Source organism: Manihot esculenta, chromosome 12 (genome assembly GCF_001659605.2).
Source record: "Manihot esculenta cultivar AM560-2 chromosome 12, M.esculenta_v8, whole genome shotgun sequence".
Classification (NCBI taxonomy): domain Eukaryota; kingdom Viridiplantae; phylum Streptophyta; class Magnoliopsida; order Malpighiales; family Euphorbiaceae; genus Manihot; species Manihot esculenta.
In genome coordinates, this window is record NC_035172.2 from 34,342,728 (window position 1) to 34,360,990 (window position 18,263).

The 18,263-nt window shown below is 41.0% G+C and overlaps 1 protein-coding gene across 1 annotated transcript; it reads left to right on the forward strand.

Moving 5' to 3' along the window:
• The first annotated feature begins 14,084 nt into the window (after window positions 1-14,084).
• On the forward strand, window positions 14,085-14,918 carry LOC110627647 (NDR1/HIN1-like protein 13). Its single transcript, XM_021773992.1, has one exon. It carries the CDS (start codon window positions 14,085-14,087, stop codon window positions 14,916-14,918), a length of 834 nt encoding a protein of 277 aa, XP_021629684.1.
• Window positions 14,919-18,263: the final 3,345 nt, after the last annotated feature.

The following is an 18,263-nucleotide window of genomic DNA, read 5'->3' on the forward strand; positions in this document are numbered from 1 at the left end:
CTATTGGAGTCGCCTTGGTCTATCCACAGCCTCATACGCATCGTATATGCAATGCAGCATATTCGTGAAACTAATGCAAGCATCCTACTAGACTCATTATGATGCATGATATATGCTCAAAGCAGTTTAGTTCTGAAAAGAGAAGTTCCACTCACCTCTGGCTGACTCTGTACTAACTCTGCAGGTTCTGAAACAGTGCTCACTGCTAATCTCTGGGGTTCCTCTGGTCCGTACCTACACAGGTGGACTCAAATAAGGGACCAAACTAACTCAAGAACATCTCTAAGAAACTCCCCAAAAACCCTTTACAAGATCCCCAAACAATCACATAAAACATGCAAAAGAAAGCTAGACAGGGCACGTTCGGCGGCAGGTTCGGCGGCCGAAACCCCTCTCCAGAGACGAAACTCATGCATGTTTGGCGGCACCTTCGATGGCCAAAGGTCTCGTCCAGAGACGAAACTCACACACTTTCGGCGGCCGAACTCCCTCTTTCGACGGCCGAAAGCCCCTTTCTAAATCGAACGCCTAACTTTCGGGGGCAAGTTTTGGCAGCCTAACTTTCGAGGGCAAGCTTTGGCAGCCGAAACTGCCTCCACAAGGGGTTCGGCGGCCGAACCTGGTTTTGCCCGCTGGGCAGAACCCTGCTCTGTTTCATGCAAACTCAACACAAAACTTACCCAACATGCATATCAACTACTCCCAACTAGCACATTGTAACGACCCGAAAATTGGACCGCTACCGGCGCTAGGATCCGGGTCGACTTAAGGCCGCCGGGACCCGTAGCAAGCCTAACATAATACCTGTAAACCTGTATAATCCCATACATGATCAACAATAAGCATAAGAATTAAAACTTTTCTTTCCATTGAACATCAACCAAACTCAACCTGTGCATAAACATTTACATAACTTTGATCCCTCTGTGGGATCTCATCTGTACCCCCAATGGGTAACATAACATCTGTTGAGTTGGTTTACATAAACATCATAAAGATCTATAAGATCATGTATAAAGGGATACAACAATCTATGGTCAAGCACATACTAACATCCACAAAACTCATTACATAACTATACTGTACTTTTACATTACAATTTGATCATATCCATTGCTAGCTATTACATAGGCATGACTTCTTTACTCTATCCGGACTCCCGTACTATATCCTGTACCTGTAAGCCTGGGGGAAAAGGGAGAGGGGTGAGCTAAAAGCCCAGTGAGTAGAGCTAGTAAAACACATTAACACTATGCTCTATGAAATGCATCATAACACAAACAATTCACATAAGGGTTGGGTGAACTTGTCACCAAATAGTCCAAGTTAACTCTGTGCCAGGCCGTAGCATGGGGTCCTGGTCTTCCTGTCATACATACATTACTTACCATTTTCCAGGGCCTCCTCTGGGCTCCTGGCCTTCGAGTCCCATAACTGTGTTTTACTCTGTGCCAGGCCTGTAGACTGGGGCCTGGTCTTTCTTACTCTGTGCCAGGCCGTAGCATGGGGTCCTGGTCTTCCTGTCTTGGACTAAATGGGTCATCCAACATTCACCCACATCAACAACAATTTATGCAATGCGGCATATTCGTGAAAACTAATGCAATCATCCTATTGCATAATCATGATGCATGAAACATGATAAAGCATTTAATTTAAAAGATTTAGTTCTAATTCCACTCACCTCTGGCTGACTCTGACAGTACCGCAGCTAAACTCACTGCTGGGGTCCTCGGTTCCTCGGGTCCGAACCTACACAGGTGGACTCAAATGAGGGACCAAACATACTTGAATATAACTCTAAACTATTCCCCAAAAACCCCCTAAAACATCATAAATTAACCATAAGAATACATGCATGAAATGGCTGGACAGAGCACTTTCGGCGGCAGGTTCGGCGGCCGAAAGTCCCTCCAGAGACGAAAGTCAGGCAGGTTCGGCGGCACCTTCGGCGGCCGAAAGTGCCAGACAGAGACGAAAGTCTCTTTTCGGGGGCACCTTCGGCAGCCGAATGCTGCCTCCACAAAAGGGATTCGGCGGCCGAAACTCCCTTCGGCTGCCGAACCTGGTTTCTGCCAAACGGGCAGAAACTTGGTTCAAATGAACCTCCTGCCTCCCAAAACCATAAATCATGCATATATCTCAACCAAAACATGCATACAAGTTCCTAGGGGCCTCAAACATACATAAACCCCATCTACAACACTTCAATCACACACAAACAAGCTACATTGTTCAAAAAGTCATCAAAAACCCATAGGTTCAACATATAACCTAACATGCATTTCTACCCATAGATCTTGCATAAAACTTATTTAAAACACATAAGGAGCTTAAGATCGGCCCTTACCTCTTGGAGATCGAGAGGGAGACGACCTAAACTTGGAGATCCTCGAAAATGAGCTCCTGAGTTCCCAAAGCTCCAAAACTTGTTTCAAAAGCTTAAATCTTCAAAACCAAGTGAAAACAAGTGAAAATCTTGAAAGATTTAGAGGAAGAACATCAAAAATGGGTGAGGGACGGCGGAAAGCTCACCTTGGCCGAAATGGGAAAAAAACCTCGCCCGTTTTCGGCTAAGGGACCCTTTTATAGTGGCTGGCCAGACCACGTTCGGGGGCCGAATGTGCCTCCGCATGCATGCCATGTTCGGCGGCCGAACATGAGGTTCGGCGGCCGAACCTGAACTTCCCTCACTCATGCTTTCGGGGGCCTAACGTGCCTCCAAAACGCATGCACGTTCGGCGGCCGAACTTGACTTTCGGCGGCCGAACCTGGGTTTTCCTCCAAGGACTTTTCTTGTAAAAACTCCTTTTATTTAATACTTAAAACCATTAAAAACATAAAAACATTTCATACAAACATGTTTCTACCCTTCTAGAGGTCTCCGACATCCGAGGTTCCACCGGACGGTAGGAATTCCGATACCGGAGTCTAGCCGGGTATTACACACATACCATAAAAACATGCATAAAAGGGCCTAAAACTACCTTATAACCCAAAACAACACATCAAACAACACTTACACATGCTGAAACACTAAATCATGCAAAACCTCAACCAAAACCCTATTCATGCATACTATCCATACAACTCCCATAAAACCTTCAAAAATCAGTAAAAGAGGTTCTGGATCTTGACTTACCTCTTCCAAACAAGAGATCAAGTGATTCTAACGTGGAGATATGAAGAAAATCTCTTCCAAAGCTCCAAACTTCCAAACTTGCTATGTTTACTCAAAACCTTCAAAACACACCAAAACTCTTACAACTCTTGAAAGATTTGGTGAAAACCATGAAAAACATGAAAGTCAACGTGGGAGAGGCTTGAACTCACCTCTGGCTGCAAGTGGGGGAGCAATATCCTCCTTCCACCGACCCTTTGGCCCTTTTTATAGGTGGCTGGCCAGACCACCTTCGGCAGCCGAAGGAGAACCCGAAACCATGCAATGTTCGGCGGCCGAAAGTGACCTTTGGCGGTCGAACCTTTGCATTTCTCCCTTGTTGCCTTTCTTTCAAAAATCATTTTCCTTTATACGTAAAACCTTAAAACAAGGCAAAATACCTCAGAAAACATATGTATTACCCTTCTTAAGGGTTCCGACACCCGAGATTCCACCAGACTACAGGAATTCCGAGGCCGGACTCGAGCCGGGTATTACATTCTCCCCCTCTTAAGAACATTCGTCCCCGAATGTTCCTCAAACAACAACACACATAAACACATAAACACATAGCAATGGGGAAAACCTAACCTTAAAACAGATATGGATATTGCTGGAGCATGGACTCCCGTGTTTTCCAAGTGCACTCTTCTAGTTTATGGTGGTTCCACAGGACTTTCACCATCGGTATCTCCTTGTTTCTCAGCTTTCGAATCTGGGTGTCAATGATCCGCACTGGCTGTTCTACATATGTGAGATCTCCAAGGATCTCTACATCAGGTTCACTGAGAACCTTTTCTGGATCTGACACAAATTTCCTCAACATAGACACATTGAATACCGGGTGAATTCGGTCCATCAATGCAGGTAAATCCAGCCTATACGACACAGGCCCGATCTTCTGCAAGATCTCAAAGGGACCTATGTACCGTGGAGCTAATTTACCCTTCTTTCCAAAGCGAACCACTCCCTTCATTGGAGACACCTTCAGCAATACCATATCCCCCTCCTGGAACTCTATCTGCTTCCTACGGATGTCTGCATAGCTTTTCTGCCTGCTTACAGCTGTTCTGATCCTCTCTCTGATCACAGGCACTAACTTGCTGGTAATCTCAACTAACTCTGGCCCTGCAAGAGCCTTCTCTCCTACCTCTTCCCAGCAAACAGGTGTTCTGCACTTCCTCCCATACAGAGCTTCATAAGGAGCCATCCCTATGCTAGCATGATGGTTGTTGTTGTAGGCAAACTCCACCAGAGGTAGATGCTGCCTCCAAGAACCGCCAAAGTCTAACACACACATTCTCAGCATATCTTCTATGGTTTGGATGGTCCTTTCTGACTGACCGTCTGTCTGTGGATGAAAAGCAGTGCTGAAATCCAATCTTGTACCCATAGCAGCTTGCAAACTCCGCCAAAACCTGGAGGTGAACTGCGGTCCTCTATCTGATACTATCGACACTGGAACTCCATGCAGCTTGACTCTCTCTTCTACATAGACCTACGCCAATTTGTCCACAGCATAGTTGCTCCTGACTGGAATGAAGTGAGCAGATTTTGTCAATCTGTCCACAATCACCCATATGGAGTCTAGCCTGTTGGACGTCGCCGGTAACCCCACTACAAAATCCATAGCGATGTTCTCCCATTTCCATTCTGGAATCGGCAGTGGGTTAAGCATTCCAGCCGGCTTCTGGTGTTCTAGCTTCACCCTTTGATAGGTCTCGCAGGCTGACACAAACTGTGCCACTTCCCTCTTCATCGCTGGCCACCAATACACCCTTCTTAAATCTTGATACATCTTGGTGGCTCCAGGGTGAACGCTATACCTCGCATTATGAGCTTCCCTCATAATGTCTTCCTTTAAACTGCTATCATCTGGTACACATAATCTCTTACCGTGCCGAAGAATCCCCTCACTGTCAAATCTGAACTCTGCACTATTGCCCGATTGAACAGTCCTGGCAATCGTCACTAACTCAGGGTCTTCGTGCTGTTTCAGAGCCACTTGCTCTAGAAACACTGGTGTAACTCTCATCTGTGCAATCAAAGCACCTGTACCAGATAACTGCAACTGTAGCCCTTCATCCATGAGTCTGTAAAAGTCCTTCACCACCGGTCTTCTCTCTACTGCAATGTGGGATAAACTGCCAAGTGACTTCCGGCTTAAGGCGTCAGCTACAACATTAGCCTTACCCGGATGATACTTGATCTTGCAATCGTAATCACTGAGCAATTCTACCCACCGTCTCTGCCTCAAGTTTAACTCTCTCTGACTCAAGATGTGCTGCAGGCTCTTATGATCCGTATAGATCTCACACTTTACCCCATAGAGGTAATGCCTCCACATCTTAAGTGCAAAGATAACAGCTGCCATCTCAAGATCGTGTGTCGGATAGTTCAGCTCGTGCTTCTTCAGCTGTCTAGAAGCATAAGCTATCACTCTGTCATTCTGCATTAACACACAACCTAATCCCACTCGGGATGCATCACAGAACACTGTGAAATCTTCATCACTGATCGGCAGAGCTAACACCGGTGCTGAAGTCAACCGTCTCTTCAACGCTTCAAAACTCTCATCACAATCCTCTGACCATACGAACTTCTGATTCTTCCTGGTCAGTCTGGTCATAGGAGCAGCTATCTTCGCAAAGTCCTGCACGAACCTCCGATAGTAGCCTGCCAAACCCAGAAAACTCTTGATTTCTGTCACTGTCGTGGGTGTAGGCCAATTGGCTACTGTCTCTACCTTCTTGGGATCTACTGTTATTCCTTCCTCTGATACTACATGTCCCAAAAAGGCAATGTTCCTTAGCCAGAACTCGCACTTGGAGAACTTGGCATACAAGCCATGCTCTCTCAAGGTTTGCAACACGATTCTCAGATGCTGGGCATGCTCCTCTGCATTCCTGGAGTACACCAAGATATCATCTATAAAGACGATCACAAAACAATCCAAGTACTCCCTGAAAACCCTGTTAATGAGATCCATGAATGCTGCAGGGGCATTAGTCAACCCGAACGGCATCACTAGGAACTCATAATGCCCATATCTGGTCCTGAAAGCCGTCTTGGATACATCTCCTTCCCTAATCTTCAACTGGTGGTATCCGGATCTGAGATCTATTTTAGAAAAAAATAATACTGGAGCACCCCAGGGTGAGGTACTCGGGCGGATGAAACCCTTAGCTACCAAATCCTGTAACTGCTCTTTCAACTCTTTCAGCTCTGCTAGTGCCATCTTGTAGGGAGGAATAGAGATCGGTCTAGAACCAGGCATCAATTCTATCTTGAACTCTATTTCCCTATCAGGTGGTAGTCCTGGAAGCTCGTCAGGAAACACATCTGGGAATTCTCGAACAACTGGTACTGAGGACGGTTCCCTAACCCGACTGTCTAGCTCTCTCACATAAGCTAGGAACCCCTGACAACCCTTCCTCAACATCCTACGAGCTTGAAGGGCTGAGATCAAACTCCTAGGTGTCCCTCTCCTGTCTCCTCTGAAGACACACTCTGACCCATCTTGGTCTCTGAGACTCTCTACCTTGTCCCTGCAGTGCAAGGTAGCACTATAGGTAGATAACCAATCCATCCCTAGAATGACATCAAAATCTGTCAACTCTAGAACCACAAGGTCAGCTGGAAGGCATCTATCCTCTATAAACACTGGACTGAACTGACAGACTGACTCTGCCAATGATGGGTCACATCTAGGTCCACTGATGGGTCACATCCCTAGAATGACATCAAAATCTGTCAACTCTAGAACCACAAGGTCAGCTGGAAGGCATCTATCCTCTATAAACACTGGACTGAACTGACAGACTGACTCTGCCAATGATGGGTCACATCTAGGTCCACTGACCCAGAGAGGACACGCTAACTCGGATACGATCAACCCCAATCTCTCTGCGGCTTTAGAAGAAATGAAAGAGTGAGAAGCACCGGGGTCCATCAAAGCATATACCTCGGAACACCCAATGATGAGATTACCTGACACCACTGTGTTCGAAGTGTCTGCCTCCTGCTGAGTCATGGTGAAAATCCGTGCTGGAGCTGATGGACCTGCACCTCGGGAACCCATCCCTGATGAAGAGGCTGCCCCTCTTCCTCTACCTCTGCCACTGCTTGGTGGTCGGGCTGAAGCTGCTGACTGTACGACACTACCTGAGGTCATCTGCTGGGATGGTGTAACCAAAGTTGCCTGAGGACATTCTCGTGCATAATGTCCCTCCTGCCCACATCTATAGCAGGCTGAAGATCCCAACAAACAAGCTCCTCTGTGCAGTCTCCCACACCTATTGCAAACTAGAAGATCTGTGCCAGAGCTGGAGCCACTACTCATTCCCAGACCCGTCTTAATCCTGTTCCAGAACTTGCCTCTCTTTCCTTTGAATTTATCCCATCTCTTCTTGCTCGCACTTGCCGTACTCTGTGCGGAGGAACCTGGTTTAGCACCAGAAGACTGTGCCTTTGATTGCTTGACTACTCCCTGACTGATGGCACTGGCCTCCATCTTTCTAGCAGCATCCACAATGGAGTGGAAACTCTCCTTCTCCGCGTGGAGAATCAAAGAGAAATACCTGGGATGAAGCCTCGTGGCATATCTCTTTGCCTTCTTCTGATCCGTATCATACGCCTAACCCACATATGGTAACAATTCCAGGAACTTATCTGTATACTCATCAACACTCATCTCCTCCGTCTGTCTCAACTGTTCAAACTCCACAACCTTTAGCTCCCTGGAACTGTCAGGGAAAGCCCACCCAGCAAATTCATTGGCGAACTCTTCCCATGACATACTGTCAATTCTGGGGTCCACATAATTCTGGAACCATTCTCTGGCTTTCTTGCATTTTAATGTGAACCCTGCCATCTCAATGGCTCTACTGTCATCTACTCCCAACTCACTTGTGATCATTCTGACTGCACTGAGATACTCAAAGGGGTCATCTCCCGTATTGAATTTAGGAGCATCCAACTTTAAGTACTCGGTCATCTTCACCTTATTTCCCCCTGAAGAACTGGGTTGTGCTTCAACAACAGGGGCTACTGGTTCAGGTGGTGGTGGTGGAGGTACTGTTTCTCTGGATTCAGGCGATGCTGAACTTGGATGAAAAGGTGGGGGTGGATACATGTGATATGGTGGATAGAAGGAAGGATAGGGCATATATGGCATGTAGGGTGGATATGGGGCAAAGCTGGAGTAATCCAACGTGCCTCTCATCGGATACCCTGGGCCCTGTGGAAAGGGTGGATAGCCAAACCCCGAGGCCTGTGCGCCTCCCTGGGACTCCCCCATACCTTCTTCTGACCTTCCTATACCCATACTTACATCTCTACTCTGATCCTCCTCCATAGCACCTCTCTCTTCTTCTGATCTTCCCCCTCTGCCTATTCCTCTTCTGCTCTCGTCAGAAGACCTTCTCGGGTCTCTTGACGTTCCCTCCCTGCTTGACCTGTGAGTCCTTGCCCTTGGCAATGCAGGAGGACGAGCAGCTGTACCCTCACTTTCAGGTGGGACTCTAGTCAATCTCGCGGATCGACGAGTTCCTCGCATCTTAACTCTCTCTGGAAAACAACACATAACAGAGCACATAAGCGCACATCATATAAGGCACATGCATACATACTGGCAGTTCACAGCATCAGATAGACAGGACTAACATCCTATCCTAGTGGACATGTTTTCCTATTGTGCTTGACCCACTAAACCTCTATGAGCCCACCTCTCTCTCTATAGGTCCGACCATGTGAACCTAGGGCTCTGATACCAATCTGTAACAGCTCGAAAACCGAACTGCTACCGGCACTAGGATCCAGATCGACTTAAGGTCGCCGGGACCCGTAGTAAGCCTGCTATACTGTCTGTGTACCTGTGAGATCCCATACATGATCATACGTTTTCTGTCAAACCATTAAAACCTTGTTTTCCTCCAGGGCTTAACCTGTGCATGCACTCTTTCTAGTCTATCAACTCATAATGTTAAGCCTGGTTTTCTCATATGCATTAACAATAAAAGAAACATACATACACTGATCATGTGTCTACAACAAGGGACTACAACTCTTATAAGTTAAGCACAAAGCTACACACTATACATTATCTTTTTACATGAACATGTCCACACTAGCTATTACATAACTCTGCTTCTTGCACACCCTGCTGGACTCCCTCTGGACTCTGAACCTGCACAACTGGGGTTAGGGGAGAGGGATGAGCTATACAAGCCCAATGAGCAGAACTAGAAAACATAATCTGAAAATCATGATCTCATGGAATGCACAACAGCACATCATCTCAGGGATAGACATGACCACCAAAAATCCCAATCCTAAAAGGATGCCTGGCCTAGCCAGGTCTTACAACCTCAATCTGCCTGGCCCAGCCAGGTCTTATCAACTCTGCCTGCCTGGCCCAGCCAGGTCTTACTATCTCTGCTGCTTGCTCTAGTCAGGTCTTACCTACAGATGGCTGCCTGGCCCGGCCAGGTCTTATAACAGAGCTTGGGCTATTGGAGTCGCCTTGGTCTATCCACAGCCTCATACGCATCGTATATGCAATGCCGCATATTCGTGAAACTAATGCAAGCATCCTACTAGACTCATTATGATGCATGATATATGCTCAAAGCAGTTTAGTTCTGAAAAGAGAAGTTCCACTCACCTCTGGCTGACTCTGTACTAACTCTGCAGGTTCTGAAACAGTGCTCACTGCTAATCTCTGGGGTTCCTCTGGTCCGTACCTACACAGGTGGACTCAAATGAGGGACCAAACTAACTCAAGAACATCTCTAAGAAACTCCCCAAAAACCCTCTACAAGATCCCCAAACAATCACATAAAACATGCAAAAGAAAGCTGGACAGGGCACGTTCGGCGGCAGGTTCGGCGGCCGAAACCTCTCTCCAGAGACGAAACTCATGCATGTTCGGCGGCACCTTTGGCGGCCGAAGGTCTCGTCCAGAGATGAAACTCACACACTTTCGGCGGCCGAACTCCCTCTTTCGGCGGCCGAAAGTCCCTTTCTAAACCGAACGCCTAACTTTCGGGGGCAAGCTTTGGCAGCCGAAACTGCCTCCACAAGGGGTTCGGCGACCGAACCTGGTTTTGCCCGCTGGGCAGAACCCTGCTCTGTTTCATGCAAACTCAACACAAAACTTACCCAACATGCATATCAACTACTCCCAACTAGCACATACCATAAAAACATGCATAAAAGGGCCTAAAACTACCTTATAACCCAAAACAACACATCAAACAACACTTACACATGCTGAAACACTAAATCATGCAAAACCTCAACCAAAACCCTATTCATGCATACTATCCATACAACTCCCATAAAACCTTCAAAAATCAGTAAAAGAGGTTCTGGATCTTGACTTACCTCTTCCAAACAAGAGATCAAGTGATCCTAACGTGGAGATATGAAGAAAATCTCTTCCAAAGCTCCAAACTTCCAAACTTGCTATGTTTACTCAAAACCTTCAAAACATACCAAAACTCTTACAACTCTTGAAAGATTTGGTGAAAACCATGAAAAACATGAAAGTCAACGTGGGAGAGGCTTGAACTCACCTCTGGCTGCAAGTGGAGGAGCAATATCCTCCTTCCACCGACCCTTTGGCCCTTTTTATAGGTGGCTGGCCAGACCACCTTCGGCAGCCGAAGGAGAACTCGAAACCATGCAATGTTCAGCGGCCGAAAGTGACCTTCGGCGGCCGAACCTTTGCATTTCTCTCTTGTTGCCTTTCTTTCAAAACTCATTTTCCTTTATACGTAAAACCTTAAAACAAGTCAAAATACCTCAGAAAACATATGTATTACCCTTCTTAAGGGTTTCGACACCCGAGATTCCACCAGACTACAGGAATTCCGAGGCCGGACTCGAGCCGGGTATTACAACAACAAGCTTGTAGAAATGGAGGACTTCAATGAAAAATGGGTCCATGAAAAATCGAAGACCCGCCTTCAGTTGCTTTTTGTAAACTATGATCGTGTCCTCTGCAGGAGTTTGGTCATCAACACGAACGCACAGGTTGGTACAGTTAGGAGAAGAGTGCAACACTCTGCTCGATTTTTTGTTGAAACAAAGGAAACGGAAAGCCACCAGAATTCTCCACTTGTTGGGATGCAGTTGAGTGACGACAAGCTTTTGAAAGTAGAGGACTTCAATGAAAAATGGGTCCATGGAAAATTGAAGGCTCGCCTTCAGTTGCTCTTTATAAATTATGACCGTGTCCTCTGCAGGAATTTAGTCATCAACACGAACGCATAGGTTGGGTGCATGAATTCGAAAGAGTTCTCAGGAGATCTGATAGTGATTGTACAGACGGTCCACGTCCTTTTCTATTAACACGGATGGGATATCGTTCACCAGAAGGCTATCGTTCTCATGGATCGCCCTCAGTGGAATGATAGGAGCTAGAGCACGGATGGAGCCGTCAGAATAGGAGCCTGAAGTGGAGCTTCCACTAGAAGGAGACGATGTAGAGGAGATATTTATCTTGGAAAAAGAAATAAAAAAAAATACCTAAAGCAAAAGTGGTAGTAGAAGGCTAGATGGTCGAGTCTTTTTCAAAGTGCAAAGATCAATTGTGAGTAAAAGTGGTAATCAGAGGAGGAGAATAAGGATTTTTATACTACGATTTCAATAGCAAGTTTAAATGCAACTCGAGAAGCAAAGAAATCATCATTTATATCAAGGAATAGGCAAAGGGATGCGAGCATGTAGGGCCAATTTAAACGTGCCACGTGCTCAAGATCGTGAAGACAATTGTAAACTCCAAATCAGGACCTATGATACGATATAATAATCATCCAAAATAAGTTATGAGCTGTCATCATAGTATAAGACTAGTAGTAAGGTCTAATAATCTTACATGCGATCACAAAGGTCTCACCCACAAAAAGGAAGACTAAAACACTCTAACATTCAGTGCTTCACTAAAATTTGTCCCCACTTAAATTGGTCGAGTGTTCATGGAAAGTTATTATTAGCGAATATATTCTAAGAAAATCTCCATTATACCTATAATCTATTATATTCATATATTCTATTAGTTTACTAACTTGAGCGGAGTGACTGTTCATAGATATCAACCATCTCATATTTTCTCTTTTACATATTGACGAATTATAATTCAACTCTATTTCCAGCCACATTACTTATTAAATTCATCAAATTCTAGATAAAAAAATTTTTAAATTAAAATTCGTAGTTTTATTTTCGGTGTAGTAAAATATAATGATCCTTTAAAATATCAATAGTTATATGTGTGTGTGATTTGCGATTTGTCTTTGTTTTTTTATTTAATTAAAATAAAAAGGAGATGTTAAGTTTTTTATTAATTTTTATTTTATTGTTTTCATATATAAAATATTAAAATTTAATAAACAAGGAGTTTAGTTTGTAAATATAAAAACGTATTAGTAATTATAATATTTAGCTATAAAATATATGAATTAATTTTAATTAAAAATATAAAATTTAAATTAAAAATTATTTTATTGATCAAATAAAATTTAAAAATATATGAACTAAACATAACTTTTACTAAATATTATAAAATAAATTATAATTTATTACTAATATTTAACAAGTTAAAGAAAAAATTATTTTTCTAAATGGCGTAAAGTATAATACATTTTCACAAATAAAAAAGAAAATAATTTATTAAGTTATATGTAATAAATATAATAACTTTTTCATAAGTAAAGATAAAATTTATATTATTTGTGCTGGTTTTATTAATTAAATTTTTTCTTATTAATTTTATAATGTCGAGAAACAATATAATAAGTTGTATATATTTTAATATATATTTTTTTTCAAATGAATAGTAGTAAATGAAAAGAATTAATTTTTACTCCATTAAATCAATTTCAATTTATTAAATATTTCAATTAATTAAATTAATTATATCCACTCAACTTAGTAAAGATTTTTATGTGAAATAAAATTAACAATTGGGTTATAATTTATTTAATTTAAATAGAATAAATTTTTAGCTTAAATATAATTAAATCATTATTTTATACAATATTTATACAATAAATTCATACAAAACTTGAAAAACTAATATTACGTGAGCTTGAAAAGCTAATGTTGTCTGAAAATTGAATTAAATACTATATTTTTATATTATTATAAGTAAAACTAAATTTAATTAATCGTAAACATTAATTTATTATTATTTAAATTATTTATAAAGTTTATATAAATTTTAAATTCTTAATCCTTATGATCTTAAGATCTTTTAGTTAAGTTTTAGTATTTCCAAACAAAACTGTCTTCTTCTTTTATGTTCTACTCTCATTACAGTAACGGCATACAAACCTAGGCTGCACCATTCTTCCCTTTTCGGTTTCATGCAAACCCAAGACTAAAACTCCCTTCCATGGCCGATGCAACACGAGGATGATATTTCTCTTTTATGGCCGACTATAAACTAATCGGACAGAAATTCATCTTTCATTATGAAACTCTCCTTTAATTTTTATAATTGGTTCGGTTCATTTTAGTTCGGTTCGAAATTGAAATCCTTAATCAATTAACTACCAAACATAAATGTACTAATAAAGGATGCAAAGATTGGCAAATTAAGCATAAGAGAAATTCAGTGCAAATCCTAACTGATGTCTTGACCAAGTAAGTATCTAAAAATAGATATATACTCTCCTTATTATTACTCAAAATATGGGTTGTCCAGACAATGCTTCACTCATTCCTTAGTAACTGCCAAACAAACATTTACGGATTGTCCAATCTTCATTATTCCAATCTTGCAACGTTCCCTTTTGCCCTCTGCTACCTGTCCCCTTGCTACTCGTTAACCACATCTTGCCATGCAAACCCTAGCTTCCCTCTTCATCATTTATTACCATTTACCCTTGCCACCTTAACTTCCTCCTTCCATCTCCTCATGGGGGAGCGCTTCCCACTTTTCAGAATTCAGCAAGCCGACGAGCCACCTCTTCAGACAAGACCCTCACCTCCCAACTACGAGCCAATTTTCCGACCTAGACCTTTTCCTTCTCGCAAGAGTTCACTCAAAGTTAAACCAAAGCCTGTTTCCATTGATCAATCAGAGACCTATGTCGTCCAAATTCCCAAGGAACACATATTTAACGTCCCTCCACCGGAAAATGCCATCATTGCTGAACGTTACCGGAATCCAGAGAAGAAGAAGAACTCAAATGGGAATTGTACGCTCTGTGTTGTTATAACGTTGTTGGTTGTTGCTGCCTTAGTCGGATTGATCGTAGGAGTCGTTCATATTGCTTCTAAACCTAAGACTCCTGTTTTTTCTGTTGTGCATGTGGGTGTCAAGAATCCACCTTCTTCATCCCATAAAAACGCACGTAATACGATCTATGAAATCACATTGAAGGCAAAGAATCGAAATAAGAAAACGGAGACTATTTATAGCAGTCCTGGGGGCATCACACTTTTGTACAATGGTAACAAAATTGGTGCAGGAAAATCCCCGCGATTTGATCAACCTGCTGGTAGTTCAACAAAGGTTGGATTAACGCTAAAGTCCTCGAAAGGATCACTGCCTGAAGACATAACAAGAAGCATTAAAGACAAAAAGGGGAAACGACATGTGTCCTTAGTTCTGAAAATGAATAAAGTTCCAGTGAAAATGAAGTCCTGGAGCAAGGCAATCAATATTATTTGTAATTTGAAGGTGAGCTCGTTGGGGGCTTCAGGTAATAACGTTGTATCCCAACGTTGTCAAACCAAGTTCAATTGAATGATCCATGTGTTTTTAGGTTTCAATTCATTTATTTATAACCTATTATTACAGTTCATTACATGGTCTTCATGCAATTTTTTATACAAAATTCGTAGGGAAATTGGTTCATTACAAACTCAAAACTCGATTTTTTCATAAAAAGACTCACATTCACGTATTTTAGATCCATATGGTCAGAGTCCAGTTAAGTTTTTTTCGTCTTTCATATTCTTCTTAATTTTCAATATAGACCTAATTATTAATTCAGGACAAATTAAATGTAACTTTTCATACTCTCTTCTTATGTTTCCATCCATGTCAAGTGTAAATGTCAATAAAATTATTTCAATTTTAAGTTTAAAAAATCAAATAAAAGGTTATCCTAATAAATAAAAAATAGAAACACTCATAAACTTCTCCATGAGAGGGCTTCTCTGTATTCTGTTTTCTTACGATCCGTTGCGCAGTCTTTTAAACTGAGATAAAAGTTTCTAAAGACTACAAAGCAGCAAAGGCCCAATGGCGTTCTTGTAAAGAAAATATTAGAAAACCCATTGTTGTGCAAGTGGCCGAGATTTGCGATAACTATTTAGTTTCAGATACCCATAAGCCCTCGATGCCGAATATCGAAAAGGATTGGTAATTAATTGGTCATATCTTCCTAAATGACACCCATTTGGAGGCCTATGTGAGGTCTGTTAGAGAGCTGATCACTGGCCCTATTAAATGCAAATGTGTAAAGCAAGGAAGAGCAATGATAGACAATTCAATTTCCTTTCGTTTAGCTGAAGACTAGCTATGTATTCAGTCCAAAAATGAGTCTAAGGTCAGTCAGTTCCCCAAACATGCATGCAATAATCTGTGTTATTTTCCCTGAAAAGATGTAATAGAAAAGAAAGTAGAGAGCTATATACAACAATTATTGTGGAAGATATTTTATGATACTTTGCATAAAAAGAAGGTATCTTAAAGAAAGTTGGTACTTTAAAAGACAAGTGTTGGATTAAAGGGAAGTAAATTTCAAAAGATCATTAGTCATTATATATATAGAAAAATGAAGGATGGAAAAACTTTAGTACAGGCATGCTCAATGGATATGTTCCTTTTCAAAAACTTGCTTTACAACTTGTGAATTAATAATAATTATTGGCAGATTGGAAAAGCACCTATACCTTACTATTTTCTTACAAAATTAATTGTGTTTTCTCTATCAAACAAAAAAAATTCTGTTTCTTTTAATTCTCACCAATTGCAATTAAAGCAGCCTTGACAAAATACATTCAACTTTCCTCACCATTTTCTTTTTTGGGTTTTTTATTTTTTTTTTCAGATAATTGCTTTTTGGGTTATTTTATAGATTAATGGTTTTTTTTTTGGGATAAGATAATGGATTTAAAAAAAAAAAAAAACATATTGACTTTTGAGTTTCTTGAAGTGTAAAGAGAAAAAGACCATATAGACTCAACTTTTTACAATGAATATATCCATGGTATTGCAGGGAGAGGATGGGACAAATGCCATTGCTCTCTATTATTTCCTAAATTTTCTTGTCACATTGATTGGGGAAATGGGCAGAAGAGATAAATTCCTTCAGAAAAGTTATCGACTTATTTATTAGGACACCTACCCTACCTATCTACTGGATCAATTAGAGAATCGAATTATTGTTCTTATTCTGTGACGTTATATAGTCGGATGATGGGATGATAGACTAAGCCATGCATGCATGCATGATGATTCTACTTAAAACTTTCAACTTGTCTTTCATGGTTGTGGTTCCATGTATGTTTAATATTATCATTAGAAGACTGCATGGTTCAGTCAATGGGAGTTGCATGGGTCTGAAAATCCTTTCATAACTCCTCTTGTCTTTGTTCTCGTTCGTGTCATAAATTGGATTCATGCATAGAATAAAGAAGTGACCCAAAAACACATTCCCAATTATTCGTCTTATTTCTCATCAGTCACTTCCGTAAGTGTCAGAAGGATACAGAAGGGGTCGGCCAATGACCTAATTTATCTACAGGTTCTATTCATTTGTTCCCCATAACAAGGGCATCTGGGGCACATGGGGATCCATGTGACCATGAGTTGGGCACCTCTCGCCAGTGAGTGGCTCTATACAAATATACAGAAAGGTAATTATATATAGTAATCCAAAGACAAATTAAAACCGCCACCGCCCTCCTCTCCTCTGTAGTTGTGATTGTGGTGGCGGCAGCTCGACCCTCAAAGCGGGGACCAATTCCCAATAAAAATACAGGTGTTGAAACTATATCCTTGTATCACCACACAACAATGGCTCAACGTTGCTCATCTCTGAAACATGTCTTTATTACAATGAGTATTCGTGGGAATCATCAAATTTACATTTTTATAATGGGTATGGTGTAGCCGTCCACATGAAAGATCTTATTACTTTTATATATTCTAAGGTTTGGGTTGGTGGGAGCATGAGGGATTCAAATGTGACCATAATCTAAAATGCATCAAATATTTATTATTATAATACAAAAATAAGGCTGAGCATGAGATCTAAAATAGCTATATAGGTATTGAAGAGGGGAAGAAGCCATGAATGGTGGAGCAAAAAGAGGATACATACATGATTTAATTTAGGTAGCTAGGGTTAGGGTTGGTTTTGCATTGGGGACAGGGCATAAGATCTGTTCCCCTTTCTACCAATAATTGAAGCTTAAAAGGGCTTAGTTTAATTCAGTTAAGGCACCAATGATGAGTGTTGAAGCTAGTGGACTCCATCTTTCCACGTCCTAAAGAACCGAGGTTGTCAAAGGTTGGAGCCATGTTAGTGTCTCTATTCAAAAATACATGTGTTTTCTTCACATCAAAAACAACAACGTAAGTGGATTCCAACTCCTCATTGCAACCATAGATTCCCTTACCTAGTAGTGGTGGGTTTCCCTTTCACTAACCTACCCAAAAAAAAAAAAAAAAAGTTTTTATCTTCCTCTCTCCCCCCTCCTTATCAAGCAACAAAAATTAACCCATCATCCAAAATTTTTATAGATATCAAGGAACCTGGCCTACCCCTGCTTTTTTATTTCTAAAAAAAATTTCATTTAATTCGTTATTATGAAAAGATTCATTACTTAATTCTTCAATTTTTAAAAATGTTCATAAAATTTTAAAAATTTTATTAATTAATTTCTTTATTAATTTTAAAAATATTTAAAAAAATCTAAATATTTAGAGTAATTCACATTTATATTGAACATTTTAAATTTTGGATAATGAATCCTTTCAATTTTGACACAATTATAATTAAGAGAATTAAATTGAATTTTAAAAAATTAATGATAAATTATAATATAGTTTTTAAAATTTTATATTATTAATAAAATA

Bases quoted from the DNA above. Each gene is read 5' to 3' on its own strand.
- LOC110627647 (XM_021773992.1), top strand. From the start codon at position 14,085: ATGGGGGAGCGCTTCCCACTTTTCAGAATTCAGCAAGCCGACGAGCCA.